The 15203-nt window shown below is 41.2% G+C and overlaps 3 protein-coding genes across 4 annotated transcripts; 1 reads left to right on the top strand and 2 right to left on the bottom strand.

Moving 5' to 3' along the window:
* Window positions 1-6348: 6348 nt before the first annotated feature.
* Window positions 6349-10229, bottom strand: LOC124335795. The gene is made up of 6 exons (XM_046789253.1): window positions 10127-10229; window positions 9989-10067; window positions 8433-9638; window positions 7869-8358; window positions 7428-7799; window positions 6349-7356 (listed from the first exon to the last, which is right to left on the bottom strand). Exons 3-6 carry the CDS (start codon window positions 9603-9605, stop codon window positions 7181-7183), a joined length of 2211 nt encoding a protein of 736 aa, XP_046645209.1. The 5' UTR covers window positions 9606-9638; window positions 9989-10067; window positions 10127-10229; the 3' UTR covers window positions 6349-7180.
* Window positions 10230-10449: 220 nt separating this feature from the next.
* On the top strand, window positions 10450-14008 carry LOC124338568 (DNA replication licensing factor MCM4-like). Of its 2 annotated transcripts, none has more exons than XM_046792665.1 (13): window positions 10450-10653; window positions 10723-10815; window positions 10881-11044; window positions 11102-11296; window positions 11358-11592; window positions 11652-11894; window positions 11977-12208; window positions 12277-12736; window positions 12796-12956; window positions 13021-13138; window positions 13201-13442; window positions 13506-13716; window positions 13776-14008. In XM_046792665.1, the coding sequence occupies exons 1-13, from the start codon at window positions 10587-10589 to the stop codon at window positions 13872-13874; spliced, it is 2520 nt and encodes an 839-aa protein (XP_046648621.1). In that variant the 5' UTR covers window positions 10450-10586; the 3' UTR covers window positions 13875-14008. The 2 variants fall into 2 exon arrangements, with proteins under 2 accessions (XP_046648621.1, XP_046648620.1); XM_046792664.1 differs by having other exon boundaries at window positions 10451-10653; window positions 11099-11296.
* On the bottom strand, window positions 13718-15203 carry LOC124338569 (charged multivesicular body protein 4b-like). Its single transcript, XM_046792666.1, has 5 exons — window positions 14886-15203; window positions 14651-14828; window positions 14475-14589; window positions 14249-14399; window positions 13718-14190 (listed from the first exon to the last, which is right to left on the bottom strand). Exons 1-5 carry the CDS (start codon window positions 15067-15069, stop codon window positions 14132-14134), a joined length of 687 nt encoding a protein of 228 aa, XP_046648622.1. The 5' UTR covers window positions 15070-15203; the 3' UTR covers window positions 13718-14131.

Below are 15203 nucleotides of genomic sequence, written 5' to 3' on the forward strand. Positions count from 1 at the left end.
CGCAATTCGTCGCTCATTTCTTACATCATCTCTCTGTCAGTCCGTCTTTCATTACTCGGCGTAATGAAGCCGTTGGTGAAACAATAAGTGAAAAGAAGAAAAAGAAAAAGAGAAAAGAAAAAAAGAGGCGTTGACGCGGGAGGGAGGCGTTGAAGGCTCGGAGGAGGTGCGCAATCATGTAATCAAAAGGCATTTCAAGAGCCCAGTAGTTGTTAGATAGTATAGTGCCCGGTGTGGGTTGTTGTACACACAAGTTTCTTCTTCTTTTTTTCTTCTTCTTTCTTCCAGGCAAGCACTGCTGGCCGGGTTTAATAGCGGGAATGGGAGTGCTGTGTGATTAGGACTTTATCCCGAATTATATAGTGGGGGCAATCTTCTTCTTTTTTCTTTTCTTTTTGTTAAATGAAATGAATGAAAAAGGGGAGCAGTTAAACGATTTTTGGAATGGACTGTGGAGTGTGACAGGATGGCCACTTCATTGCACTCGGCGATATACATGTATACGAATGTGTAACCGTGTACAACTACTGGAATTGTTTCAATTCAATTCGGATGTGGGTTTCGTTTACTGCGCCGCGCTCTTCTTTCTTTCTTTTCTTTTCTTTTCTTTCTTTCTTCTGTACGGCTGGGCTCTGCTGGTGTATAATTGCAGCCGCGCACGAAATAATAAAACCCAACCGCGCCGCAACGACCCGTTGTTCATTACCACCGTGCAGTTGGCCACATCGGCCCACACCCTCCACACACAGAGATGGGGCGGCAGTGCGTGAATAAAGGACGTTCATGGGGAAAGAAAAAAAAAGAAAAAACGTTTGTTCTCTCTTTCTTCTCGCACCTGACAAACGAGCGCTCCATACGAGTATACAACTACTTATACCCACCTGGAGTCGAAATAATCATAACAATCAAAAGAGAGAGAGAGAGAGAGAAAAAAGACTTTGACTTTTGTTTCTTTTTTTGTTGTTGTCTTTGATTCCAATTTCTTGGCCAAGAGTCGGAAAAGTCATTTTTATTTTTGTAACTTTTGGCTTGCGCACAGACAACGTCTAAACCGCTGCTATATGCTGCGTGTGTGTGTGTGTCTGAGCGTTATAAATGACATAGACAGAAGCCGACATCATCAAGCGGGGCTGGAGAAAGAAAGAAAGAAAAAAAGAGTCTATATGTAATAATTTGCGCAATAGCGCCGCGCGGCTGCTGCTGCTGTTCCCGGGCCGCTACACAAGTCCCGGTCTTCCCGAAACTCCGCCGTAATTGGTCGTTTGCGGGGCTTAATGAACGTCGTTAAATGAATTTCTACAACCTCGGCAGCTTATTCTTTTTTTCTTTTTTTCTTTTTTTTTTTTTTTTTCTTTTTTTCCTTTTGGCCTCGGTCTTTGATTCTAGAATTCTATGGCATTCCCTTATTTTTTCTCCCCCTCCTCTGTCGACATTATCTCAATCGTCCTCTCATTTTTCTCTTCGCTTTATTTCCTCTTTAATCTATTTTGGTGTTATAGGCTTCATTAAATAACCGATTGGAGCGTGAATCCTTTCGCTTCGGGACCCAAGTGGGAGAGAGAAGAAGAAGAAGAAAGAAAAACGTCTCTGCTGGATAGATACATAAACATTTGAAGAGGGAGAAGAAATGCCCCGGCGCATGTACATATAGATGTGAAATTCCGGCGCCGCTCGACATGTAGTCCGACCTTCCTATTCCAGGAACCACTTCATGACTCTATCAATCAACAGCCGAATAATAAGGGGGAAAGAAAAGAAGGCGGTAGTATAGTATAGTATAATAGAGCTCGGTAGGTCGGCCATTTGGAGATTGGCAATTACCATTAGAAGAAAGTGGACTATTGTTCATCATGTAGACTTTTGTAGAGTCTACGTTGATGTGTTGTGAGCTGCGGATCCTCTGTGGAAACGAGAGCTCTCCCAAGACCCTTGTTAAATGTCCCGTGTACGTTTGCTCTTGCTGTGTCTATGTTTTTTCTCGAAAAAATAGACGAGCGGCTTGCGCTGATTCGCTGCTTTATCCTCTTTTCCGGGGACCAGGTGGAAAGCGACAGATCATCATGAATGTTGGAGCGTTCTCTCCTCTCTCTCTCTCGTCTATATACTCCATCCAGCAGAGAGAGAGAGAGAGAGAGAAGCAGGATCAGAGGCCACCTGTGATTCTTTTCCCCCCTCTTATTCCCTCATTCTCTCTTTTCGTTCATTCTTCTTCTTTCTTCTTTCTTCTCCTCGTCTTTATCAATACCTCTTTGGGTTTGTTGTTCCCATCTCTTATATATTTCCACCACAGAAGAAACTTACCAAAGTAGAAGTTTCTTAATTTTCCTTTTTTCCTTTTTTTCTTTTTTTGGGGGAAAATCTATTTTATAAGCTGTTGGTTGGTTGGGGCCCCTCCTATTCTCATCCGCCCTTTAGCCCACAAAGCTGATTAACGTCACATCGGGACGCGACGTCGACTGATTTATCACGTCCGCTGCATCGTTAACAGCCCATTCAATCATTATCGATGCTTGTTTACACGCCGCATATCTTCTCTTCTCTCCTTTTTCTTTCTCCCAAGTCTAAATTTCCAACATGGTCTCGTCGTCCTCATTCCCGGGCTATCAGCCGGGGGAAACATATTACAGTATATACGCGTCCACTACTCTCTCTCTCTCTCTCTCTCTTTCTTGTCTTTTTTCTTTCTTTCTTTCCTATTTTTATCAAGAATTTCGATTCTATAAGAGAAAAAAAAGAACAAGAAGAGCGGGGCTATAGAGATGCGATGAGTCCTGACTCCATAAAAAGACGACCAAGACTAATAAGGTATAGCTTCACCAACTAGAAGAAAATAGAAAAAAACAAAACAAAAGAAACGGGGGGAGAACCAAAAAGAAAAAGAAAAAACATTCCCCATCTGTTGAAGAAGAAGATGATTCATAATTACGTTGCTGATTAGAACTTAAAAATTTAGACTGGGGGGGGGGGGGATGGTGTGCTGTACAATACACGCACCGACCATCACGAGTGTGTGTGTGTGTGTATAGTGGTAGACAATATATATGGGGACTATATATATACATGTACACATAAATATAAATGCTGTTGTAGTACTTCACATATATATACGTAACTATCTAATATATATAAGGAAGCGGGTCCGCAGGACATTCATCACGAGCATCGCAGCGGGAATCTCTTCCAAATGCCGGTCACGCTGAATTTTCCATCACCGGGGAGGACCGGCGGCGGCGGTGGCGGCGGCGCGGCTTCGCCGTTACAAGCCGCGCGCGGTTTTTTCCGTTTCGGCGTTTCTCTCTCCTAGCTCTTTTTTTTTCTGCTATTCAACAATAGCCAAAATGTAGTCTAACTTTGAAATAAAAGAGAAGAATGAAAAGGGCCGGCCAGGAAATAAATAAACAATCACAAACATTGGAAATGACTTTGTGCTTCGCCACACTTCGTTGAATAAAAGACGAGAGCGTTGCGGTCGGGAGTTTGTTTCTATTTTTTGTTGTTTTAATTTCTTCCAGAGAAGAATGAACGAAAAAAAAACGAGTCAAATATTTCTTTGAAAAGTAGCCGAACGACGGCCACGCAACATCTAAACAGCGTGCGTGCTATTGAAGCGCATTCGATTTATCTTTGCGGACGCATCGCGAACGCGCATTACGGAATTACTTGGAAACGTCCGTGATGAGGGCGGATAACAAAATTCAAAAGGATCAAAACCGGCTCGTTTTACGTTTAAAAAAACGAGTCTAATAATAATGAAGACTATGTCCGCTGGATAAGTGTTTTATCGCCGTTACATAAGAGCGCAGAAAAAGCGATGGATTCCTAGAATCGACTCTCTTAGTTGGGAGAAAGAATCCGGAAAGAAAGACAAGACAAACGCCAATTGACTTTTGACCATAATTGTACGGTATAGTGCGTGTTTAACGACCAACAGTTTTTGGAAGTCTGAAAAAACGCAACTCGAGGTCCAAAAAACCTGCGACCTTACGACTTCACAAGGTTGCCGATCTTGTTTCCGATGGATATGCAACATCTGAGTGAGTTCTCCGTTGTGACATGGGAATTCTTGCGCTGACGAAACCACACATGTCGGTCAACTTCTACTTGTTTTGACAGAGATTCAAGGCGATGACTTGGAAGGGTTGCTCTTATAGTCTTTTTAGAAGTAAAAATGTAATAACCACAAAACTTGAATTTCGATCTTGAGCGAGAATCGCAAAAGGCTATGCTAATAATAATAATAGAAAAAAAAGACAAAAAAAATGAAGTTTCTTCTTCCTGCTTTTTTTTTAAATGAGAATCTACCTGGTCTCATTCTCCAGAAACGTAACAATCATTCCGTTTCACGTGAAGGGCAGCTAGGAAAAAGCCGTCCATTGTGACATCTTGAATTGATAACGATAAGAAATCTTTCTCCCCCACCATTTTCTTCCTCGGCAACAACTGAGACGAAACAAATATATTCAAAAATGAATGAGAGAGAGAGAAATAAGAAAAGGGAGAAAAGAGGAACTCGAGAGAACGCCACCAACCAGGACCAGGAGGAATTTTCCAACCTGCGCTGAATCTTTTTTTCTTCTCCTCCCTTCTGGTTCGATTCAAAATGGAACAAGAATAATAAAATAAAATAAATGAAATAGTATATATTCAAAGATCTGCCGACAATCAAAGACACTGATCTAGTCAAAAGAAATGAAATAAATATTAACGACAGAGACAAGAGACCGAGATGGACCCCCCTACACACATGGACAACACGAACGGGCCGCAGAAGTTCAAGAGAGATAGATGATGTTTTTTAGAATACACAGAAAAATGAGAGTCTATATACATTGCAAAGGGGGGTGGTGCTGGTGGAATAAGGCAGCTGCGGAATCAAACAAAAGAAATCTCTTGATCGTTTTCATGAAGAAAAAATAAATAAATTCGAGAGAGAGCGGCGGCGGCGACGTTCAAAACAACCAGCCAACCACACACAATTAAATTCTCGTCCAATGTTTCCTTTTTTTTCTCTCTCTCTCTTATTCCCTTCTCCTTTCGCTACGTGTCTAAGCTATTGCGCCACAGTGGGCGGCATTTTATATATACGAATGACTTTGTGCATTTTTATTTTTCCGCTTTATTTGGTACTAGAATTTTTACAAATGGAGGAAAGAAATATATAACAAAAAGAGAAACGAAGACAACAATCACGAACGAGAGAAGAAGAAGAAAAATACATTTCTTATCCATCCCAGTTGGATTTCGGGGTTCAAAAAAAATATGTTTCCGCTTCATCGACACAACTGTCAACAAAGACGCGCTCTGTATATTAAAAAGAAGCTCAAACAAAACAAACACCGAAAATATGTGAGAGCGGCTCAGACCAAGAAGCTTCTATATACTCTTCCGAAAGGACCGGGCTTCCATCTCAATGGAGAATCGCGAATCCGGCGGAGCGTGTCTGATGACTTGATAAACCACCAAAGTTTTATCCACCACCACCACCTCTACCCCTCTTTTTTTTAAACAAATGGTTGTCCTCTTTTCTTTCTAATATTTCCAGTAATATGATTCAGAGTATTATTATTTTTATACAGTCTGTATGTGTGCACTAATACACACATACATATGTAGATAAAAAACCATTTCCTCTTGTCGGCGGTGCTTTTTTAATATCAATGTCTTTTCCCATTTCATATTTTGTCTTATTATTCTTTCCCTTCTTAAGGTTTTGTCCATCTCCCATGGCTGTCCGAGAGAATGAGAGAGAGAGAGAGAATTAGAGATTCTCCCGGCCTGTTGGACTGATGCAGCACACCGCCTAGGGTTTGAGGAAATATATCTACCTACAATCCTACATGTTTAGTGTAGCGTATATACGCATCCAACCCCATACTATATGTAGAGTAGAAGTGTGTATGGAAAAGAGAGGCCCCATTCCGCCGTCCCACGCTTTATGTGCACTATTACAGCCGTAGATGGTCGACACTGCTGGACAAAACGGTGTGGGAAAAGGGGAAAGAAAAGAAAAGAAAAAAAAAGGGGAGAAACAAGGAACGAAAAGGCGAGAGGAATTTGTATAAAATCGACATTTGAAGCAAAGCACTCGCTGGTTTTCCGAGAATAAATATTTTCGATATCGAAGCAGAGAAAGGACAAAAATGTGGCCCCAAAACTAAATAGCTCCCACGTAGTGTATATATCGACTCTCCCACAGTTCCCTACCTCCTCAGTCCCACGTTCCATCGTGCCAAACTCGTTCAACTGGTTCCCCTTTTTTCCCTCCTTATTACACCGGTAAATCATTTCAATACGGAATGGGATGAGCACGAAATCAAAATAAATAAAAAAAGAAAAAAAAGAAACGAGTCTTGATTCATCAATAGATATACTTCAGGAAACAAATCAACTGAAAACACGTCATCTGAATTGCAATAATAGAGCGAGTACAGATCTTTTTTCTTTTCTTTGAACGAGAAGAGCATATTTTGGACGGGCGAGTTTGCGTTGGGAGGGTATTCTTTCATTCTTATGCGGATTGGATTGTCTTTCTTTAAATACAGCTGGCTCAGTCAATTGAGAGACACGACACACAATTAATTAATAACAAATGTTCACCTGTGGCACTTCTGGTTACAGAAAGTATGAAACATGGCGCTTATAAAAAAAGGCCTTCAACAACAGATTCAAACACAGCAAAATCAAAATCGTAAAAAAACAAACACGGAAACATGAGAAACAACAACAAAAAAAAAAGATAATGTACGGAACTGTACAACCAATTCCAAAAAACAAACAAAAATGCCTGTCTCCTGATCACACAAAAAAGGCACGAATTCATTCATTTTCGAACAGACGGAATTCGAAACAAAAAAGAACCTCTCCGAAAATACTTTCTTTTCACGACATTGCGCGTCAACAGATAAGAGAGGAAAAAACAACTGGTAAATATCTTTCAGGAGTTGTGTAAGGTGGGTTGAGTTGGGGGGGGGGGGGGGTGAAAGGAGTGAAACAAGTTGACGAGGGAGTGGAGAGGAAGAGAGTGGGCGACAATCAACGGAAAAGGAACCAAGTCCTGGAGACGACCCGTAAATGGAAAAGTGAGCATTTCACGGCGGAGTTTTATGGTTTTCTTCTCTGTTGGGGTAATTGCGTCTGGTATTACAGAAATGAAAAGGTCTTCCTGTCGGTTGTTTCTTTTTTAAAGCTTCGTTTCGTGCTGATTGGGCAAACCCCAGCCTCGGAAGGGCGATTGCATTCGATTGCGGTTGCCGTAAGCGTTGTACGGAAGCGCGTGTGGATGAGGCGGTAGAGACGGCGGCATGACCGAGCCCGTCGTGTTGTCCACGTCGTTGTCGTCTGCTGAATCGACGTCACCTACAAGCAGATAAGAGGATTAGAATCGTGAGGCAAACGACCGACGCAGCAATAAAAATTAAGCAAATTACCGTCGCTCGAATTTGTTGAATGAATAAAGTGCTCTGTGCGAATAGCTTTGCGCGATTTTGGCTTCTTGTACTTGAACTCACGCGGCAGCGTGTAGGACCGTGGGAGTGAGATTTGACTGTCAATGTCGGATGGATTGCGGTACGACTTGTAAATCACACCGCCACCACTTTTGGAACTCACGGATGTCACCGTGTACGTTCGATCCCATTGAGCTGTGCCGGACTCCACCGAGCCCTGAGGATGGTAGGACGGCCCGTTCCTCCAGCGGGGATCGCAATAGTCGTAATACGTTACTCGCGAGTGTTCCAAATGGTGTGGCGACAGCAGAATTTCGGGAGTTTTCGATCGGTACTTCCGATGTCCTGATTCACCTGCGTTAATCAACACAAGATCGTAAATTTGCCACTGCACTTAAAGAAACCCCAAAAGTCATCAAATACCTTGTGAGCCGTAGGCGAAAATAGGTGGATCGGGTATCGAAGGGCCACTCGGCCATGGCTGTTTCTTTGAGCGAGGAATGGGCTGTTTGAGCGTGCCAGACTCACTAACATCGCTCTGCGGTGGCCTCTTGAGCTTGCCCTGTTTGATTTCCTCCTCGATGACCCGCAACTCAGCCAACTGCTGGCGCTTCTTTTCCTGCAATTTGAGCTGGATATCGATGCGTGAGCAAATGCTTCCTTCGTTCTCGCTGGAACCTGAGCGCGGATGCAGAGGTCGCTTCCAGAAAGGCTGCGACATCTTGCCACCGCCATTGACCGCCATGTTCATGGAAGGCAAGACGGGCACCGGCGGTGGAACGAAAGTCGTCGGTTTCTTCTTCTTCCGCATCATTGCCGGATTAAATCGGCAGTTAAACACGCCCGGTACGTACGGCGGATTCTCGGTGCAAAATACCGTGTGACCATTTTGCTTCACGAACGTACCCGAGTTCTGGATGAAAAACCAAAAAAATAATAATTACAGATTCGATTGGTAACAGAAAAAGAAACGGGTGAGCAACTAACCGGATTACTGCTGCCGTTCTTCGATGGGCCATTCGGATTTGAAGTACCGTCATCAACGTAAGTACCGGAAGGCGTAACGTAAGAATAGGGCTCGGGCGGATTGTTGTTGGTCGGGTACGACGATGCGGATGAGTAACTTAACCGCTTCACGTGGAAATATCGATAATAAATGCCTAAGAAAAGGACGCCAACGACGAATGAGAGGAACATGGTGACGGTGGCCAGCTCGTGATACCAGGGCTCCTCACGATGAACGCCAATGAGCCACACAGCCACCAGAAGGGTGTTCTCCAAAAACATGGTGACGTAAAAGGCGGCCATTTTCATACGAGGATTGACGTGCTGCAAATTAACGTAGCAAAAGATGTAGACGACTGCAATCAAGGCGCAATACGCGTCTTTCTTGATCTTGGACATCTTGTCGCCGTGGAAGACGTTGCGTGGCGATATCAGCCAGAAGAACATGCTCAGCCAATGTAAACCTATGACCAGGAAAACCCAGTAACCGTAGACAGTGGCGTAGACCGTCAAGGCAATCGCTCGAGATGTTACGGTTCCTAACCGCCATAGGAACTGGAAGATGACGCCAAGCCAGGTCAGCACGAGTTTGTGGACGTTCTGTCGTCGAACGTTCTTGTTGAAGGACGCCAATGCCCAGCACACACTGACCAACGACAGCACTGTGGACACTATGTTCAAGTCTTCGACGTCGTCTCGGTGTGGCTTGAGCCATATTAAATACAACTGCACCAACAACATTGGTGCGGCCTCGATGAAAGCGTGAACCAGCCGGAGCATGCATAGGTCTCGCACTTCATGTTTCACAATTCGCAAGTCCACCGGGATGAATAGTTTAGAGTAGCGCCACAAGACACCTATTCCAGCTAAATGCATAGCTATTAGCGATCCTCTGTTGACATCTTTCTCGTCATTATCGTCGTCGTTTGCTGGTTGGCAGGAGGAATGTCGTTCCAGAAACCATTTGGCCGAAAGCAATTGACTGACGATCAACGACGAGGTGATGAAGAACACTGCTAGGGATAGCCAAACATATTGCTGCTGTTGGTATAAAGTGTAGGCAGTGATGACATCGAAAACGACGTCGCAAAAATACGACGCCATCGAAATGATGTTGAACAACACATCACACAAAGGTAGAAATTCTTGAGTCATGATGGCCAAATGAGTTCTCCAATGAAGGGTATTCTGAAAAAAAAAAAATAAATATTATTGGTAACTAACTATGATTCTTAAACTATGAATGAACTTCACATATCATATTTAATCACCTCTACATGAAATCTTTACTGCAAACTTCAAAAGTCTTAATAAAAATAAACCAAAATTGCTTAAATCATAAACTAAGAAAACTGTTAACAAGTACTGGACAAGCCAAACAATGGAATAGCACTGCACTACAGCTGTCAGTTGGATGCTTTTACATTGTGTTAATACTCAAAATACAACATTTTTCAGCTGTGACTACTTGTATCAATTTCCTTTGAATCACTTGTTTCAAATTGTATTAGAGATAACTTTGGCTATTTGATCCTTACTTTTCACAGCTCAGGGTAAGAATTTTGATGCACGCACAGGTCACAAACCACGTAGATGACATGAGCAATCGTAGGATCTCTAGGATTCCAGATAATTAGAACTGAATCAAACACAATGAAATTTCACACCATAAATACCTTTTGAGCAATCAATTTAGCTTCAAAGCACTTTATAATTCATTTATATACAAATCACGCTGGGCGTTTTGACGTCTGAGACCTTGGACTCCATGTTGTTTAGGCCCACCTGGCGGCAAATATGTCAATGGTATTATTTTAATCATTTATTGATTTAAAAAGTTGTTAAAATTTATAAATTCTGTTTTTCAAAATGAAAAATTATAATTAAGTGTTTTATATCCGTTCCTATCAAGTGTTGTAGTAAAATTAAAGTAACCGATGTTACCTGGCAACAATTTAGGTACGACTCCTCCTCCTCCAAACATTTTGCCGCGAAGCCTTTCTCTGTATTCTGTAAGTCTCAAGCGGTCAAGCCCAAGACCCGTTATCGTTCCGATAGTTCAGATTCGTGTATTAAATATCATTGTCGTGTTATTGTCTTTCTTCAATTTGAATAAGATTTTACCCTTGATGAAAAATGGCAAGTCCAGCAAAAAGTCATGCTAGTAGCCGTACTTCAAGATCTCGACGTCGTTCTGCAGGAGGTAATAAAATTACCTAAATAATTTATGATTATTGAAACCTCGATTTCAAACATTTCACATTGAATCTAGCGATGTCGGATATTTCTGATGTTGCTCCTTTGCCTTCCACTCCATCTCATCATGGTGATAATGATATGGATATTGGAATGAGTCCTGGAGGAGGTATGTGAATATACTTGTATTTTAAAATAGCAACAGGGTCATCTTCAGTTCTGTATTATTTCCAGCTATTAGCGAATTGGATTTAAACTCTCCTCTCAATTATGGAACTCCAAGTTCAATTTCATCTTTGAGAACTCCTCGCTCTGGGGCAAGAGGGACCCCTCTACATCAACGTCCTGATGTTCGTTCTGATAGGAAAGTCCGCCAAGTCAATTTGGGAGCTAATGAAGTATTACTTTTTTAACTAGTTCTTATTGTTTCAATGTGCTAATCCAAATTTTAGCAGGGAAATTTGACCCCAATCAAGGAGCAAGCAGAATCAGGAGGGCCACAATTGGTCATTTGGGGAACTGATGTGGTTGTGTCTCAATGTAAAACTAAATTCTGTCGCTTCATCAACCAATTTTTGCAAAGTGATGAAGAGGATTTAGGGGAAAACATGAATGTCAATGAACCTTACTACCTTCAAGAACTGCAACAGGTAAGAACTGATTCCTAATCCCACAAAATATTTCTTTATTATTATAAAATCTTTCTTTTAGATTGCTGATTTGGAAGATCCATTCTTGAATCTGAATTGTTCACACTTGAAGGCCTTTGACGCTGACCTTTATCGTCAATTGATCTGCTATCCACAAGAGGTTATCCCGACGTTAGATATGACTGTAAATGAAATGTTTTTTGAAAAATACCCAGATGTCATCCTGCCTCATCAAATTCAAGTCAGGCCCTTTTGTGCCGACAAAACCAAGAACATGCGTGCTCTAAATCCTGAAGGTATTTCTGTTTTACCGATTCAAGAAAGAAAAAAACCTATAATATTTTTACCCTTTTAGATATTGATCAGTTAATCACTATTAGTGGTATGGTTATTCGCACGAGCAACATCATTCCTGAAATGCGTGAAGCATTCTTTCGCTGCAATGTATGTAGCAACACGGCTTCTGTTGAAGTTGATCGTGGACGAATTTTGGAACCAACTCTTTGTGCCATGTGCAACACAGGGCATTCCTTTTCCATCATTCACAATAGATCACAATTTTCCGATCGTCAGATGGTTAAACTTCAAGAGTCACCAGGTAGAGATAGATTTGCTGATCACTATTTTGCAATATTTTAAATTTTTTAAAAATATTAACGGAAATTTTATTGATTAAATAGATGACATGCCAGCAGGTCAGACACCTCACACCGTGTTTGTCTTTGCTCACAATGACTTAGTGGACAAGGTTCAGCCGGGCGATCGCGTTACCGTGACCGGAATTTATCGTGCCGTTTCGTTGCGCGTAAACCCAATTCAAAGCAATGTCAAATCTGTTTATCGTACTCATATTGACGTTGTACATTATCGCAAAATCGATGTCCATCGCCTTCGAAATCAAACCGAACGAGGGTATTTATTTATTAATATTTTGTGTAACATGTATCTTTTATCGCTAATTATTGTTTAATTCATTTTAGGAAAGAAACGCGTTTTTCTGCTGAACGCGAAGCATTACTTCACGAACTTTCCAAGAAACCAGATATTTATGAACGTTTGGCTCGAGCCATCGCTCCATCCATTTACGAGAATGAAGATATCAAAAAAGGAATTCTCCTTCAACTCTTCGGTGGCACCAAAAAAGATTTCACGGAAGTTGGTCGTGGAGGTTTTCGCTCGGAAGTAAACATCCTTCTTTGTGGTGATCCTGGTACTAGCAAGTCTCAGTTGCTGCAGTACATCTTTAATTTGGTCCCACGATCACAATATACCTCTGGCAAAGGAAGTTCGGCTGTTGGTCTCACTGCGTATGTGACAAAAGACCCTGAAACCAAGCAGCTTGTCCTTCAAACTGGTGCTCTCGTTCTGGCAGATAATGGTATCTGTTGCATTGACGAATTCGATAAAATGTCCGACGCCACTCGCAGCATTCTTCATGAAGTATAAAGTTCATTCTAGTTATTAGTGGATTCAGCGTTGATTTATATATATTTGTATAGGTAATGGAACAACAAACGTTGAGCATTGCTAAAGCTGGTATCATCTGTCAGCTAAATGCTCGTACATCGATCTTGGCCGGAGCAAATCCAATCGAATCTCAGTGGAACAAAGACAAAACCATCATTGAGAACATTGAACTGCCTCATACATTATTGTCAAGGTAGTACCATTCATCTGGATATACCATTTCATTGTCATCATAAAATTTTATTGGTTAAAACAAGGTTCGACTTGATTTTTTTGATGTTGGATCCTCAAGACGAACTTTATGACAAACGCCTTGCTCGTCATTTAGTTTCTTTGTATTACAGTGTAGCTGAAGAAAATGAAACGGATTTCATGGTATGTTGCCATTTCTTCGATATTTACGATCAAATCTATTATTAAATTTACGCAACCTTTAGGAACTCGATGTCTTACGCGATTATATGGCTTATGGTAAAGAGCATGTTAATCCGATGTTGAATGACGCAGCCACCGTTCGTCTGGTAGAGGCCTATGTTGAAATGCGACGAATTGGAAGCGGTCGTGGTCAGGTGTCTGCATACCCTCGACAACTGGAGTCACTTATTCGTCTTTCGGAAGCTCACGCTAAAGTTCGTTATTCAGAAGTCGTCGAAGTTTATGATGTCGAAGAGGCTTATCGGTAACAATTTATATATGGTATTTCATATGGAAGAATACTTAACTTAGTTTTCCCCCTATAAAGCTTACATCGTGAGGCGCTGAAGCAATCTGCCACCGACCCCATGTCAGGCAAAATTGATGTCAACATTCTTACAACTGGGTTAAGCTCAATGGCTCGGAAGAAACGCGGAGAAGTGGCTGCTGCACTCCGTAAGATGATAGAATCAAAAGGCAAAACCAGTTCATTAAACTATCAAAAAGCCTTTAATGAATTCAAAGCAGGATCTGCTGTGGTAAGTTAAGCTTGCGTGTATTTCAAGGATAATTATAATTGTTTGTGGCTCTTTTACAGATGATCACCAGAGACATGTTCGAAGATGCGTTGAAAGATTTGCAGGATGATGGAGTTGTAGTCGTTGCTGGCCGTTCTTCCATCAGAATATGTCATTAATAGTTTGACGAGTTATCGTGCTTTAAGTATTTAAACTGGCGATGCACTGAAGATACCAGATTGAAGGCAACAATGATTTTACTATTCGTGTCTACACGCTTTTTTCCCCAATAAATGGTCTTGCATTAAAATTACTAGAAATTAGTGTATGTTTGTTTTTATTATTTACACTCCCATTTAAAAGGAGGAAGTTACAAGATCCCAATTATTGTATAAGAAAAAGAGTAAAACAGAATTTGCTGTAACTTGAAAAAAAATTAAGAAGCCCATGCAGCTAGTTCCTTCATATCGTCATCATCTTCCTCTGCTTTAGCTCCTGGAATTAAGTAAAATTCAAATTCGGAATCCGTGCAAAATTTTGCTGTACAACTTACGAGAGGGACGAGCAGGAACGGAACGACTGGGAACTTTGGCAATGGGCTCCACAGTAGGAACAGATGGTAGAGCTGCTGCAGCTGGTACATTAAGCAGTTCATTATCCAACTCTTCTTGTTCTAATTCCTCCAATTCTCTTTCCAGTTCATCCTAAATACAAAAAATATATATTAAGAAACTCGCCCTAATGTTAAAAAAATAAATCAGGAATTTTGAAAAAGTTACCTCATCAATGTCTTGGCCAAAAGCCACTGGGTTAGAAATTGCTTCAGAGATTTCTCTAGCTACTTCTTGTTGCTCGGCAATATCATCCATCATGTCATGGACTTTGTCAACATCCCTAAAATGTATTAAAATGGCATGGTTAATCTGATCAACACTACCTAATGAAGTACACTTACATATGTTGATGGGCTGCTTTCAACGCTTTAGCAGCATCACCCATTGTTTGAAGGACAGCTGTGTTAGTATTCGCACCTTCCAAAGCTTCTCTTTGCATTTCAATGGTGGAAATGGTGCCATCAATCTGCTGCAGTTGTTTTTCATATCTCTTCTTCCTTTTCAAGGCCTGAATAGCAACTGTAAACACATACAAATTTAATAAGAAAAAGTAAGAAATGTTTTGCAATAGCAAACCTCTTTTGTTTTTAGTGCCATTCTTTTTTGCAATATCCAATTCTTGATCAATTTTTTTTTCAAGAAATTCTTGCTTCTTTATCAACATTTCCTCTGTTTCTCTCAACTTTTGTATGGCTTGGCCAGTAGTGGGCATTCCTTTATCTTTGCCCCCAGCACCAAACATTTTCTGCAGGAAACTCATTTTCACTATAATAAAACGTTAAACTAGTAGACTAAGTGGACAGAAGCTCTTCACTTTGTTGATTGCAAAACTAAAGTAAAGAAATGTAGAAAAGTGATTCACCCGTTCACCAACGAAGTGACAGATTAATAATG

Source organism: Daphnia pulicaria, chromosome 4 (assembly GCF_021234035.1).
Source record: "Daphnia pulicaria isolate SC F1-1A chromosome 4, SC_F0-13Bv2, whole genome shotgun sequence".
Lineage (NCBI taxonomy): Eukaryota > Metazoa > Arthropoda > Branchiopoda > Diplostraca > Daphniidae > Daphnia > Daphnia pulicaria.

Bases quoted from the DNA above. Each gene is read 5' to 3' on its own strand.
- LOC124335795 (XM_046789253.1), bottom strand. From the start codon at position 9,605: ATGACTCAAGAATTTCTACCTTTGTGTGATGTGTTGTTCAACATCATT. The intron at 7,800-7,868 runs GTATTTGATGAC...TGATTAACGCAG, and splicing joins TTTCGCCTACGGCTCACAAG to GTGAATCAGGACATCGGAAG. The intron at 7,357-7,427 runs GTAATTTGCTTA...ATCTGCTTGTAG, and splicing joins TTCAACAAATTCGAGCGACG to GTGACGTCGATTCAGCAGAC.
- LOC124338569 (XM_046792666.1), bottom strand. From the start codon at position 15,069: ATGAGTTTCCTGCAGAAAATGTTTGGTGCTGGGGGCAAAGATAAAGGA. The intron at 14,590-14,650 runs GTAAGTGTACTT...AATACATTTTAG, and splicing joins AAAGCAGCCCATCAACATAT to GGATGTTGACAAAGTCCATG. The intron at 14,191-14,248 runs GTAAGTTGTACA...ACTTAATTCCAG, and splicing joins CGTTCCTGCTCGTCCCTCTC to GAGCTAAAGCAGAGGAAGAT.
- LOC124338568 (XM_046792664.1), top strand. From the start codon at position 10,587: ATGGCAAGTCCAGCAAAAAGTCATGCTAGTAGCCGTACTTCAAGATCT. The intron at 12,957-13,020 runs GTAGTACCATTC...GGTTAAAACAAG, and splicing joins CCTCATACATTATTGTCAAG to GTTCGACTTGATTTTTTTGA. The intron at 13,139-13,200 runs GTATGTTGCCAT...CGCAACCTTTAG, and splicing joins AAAATGAAACGGATTTCATG to GAACTCGATGTCTTACGCGA.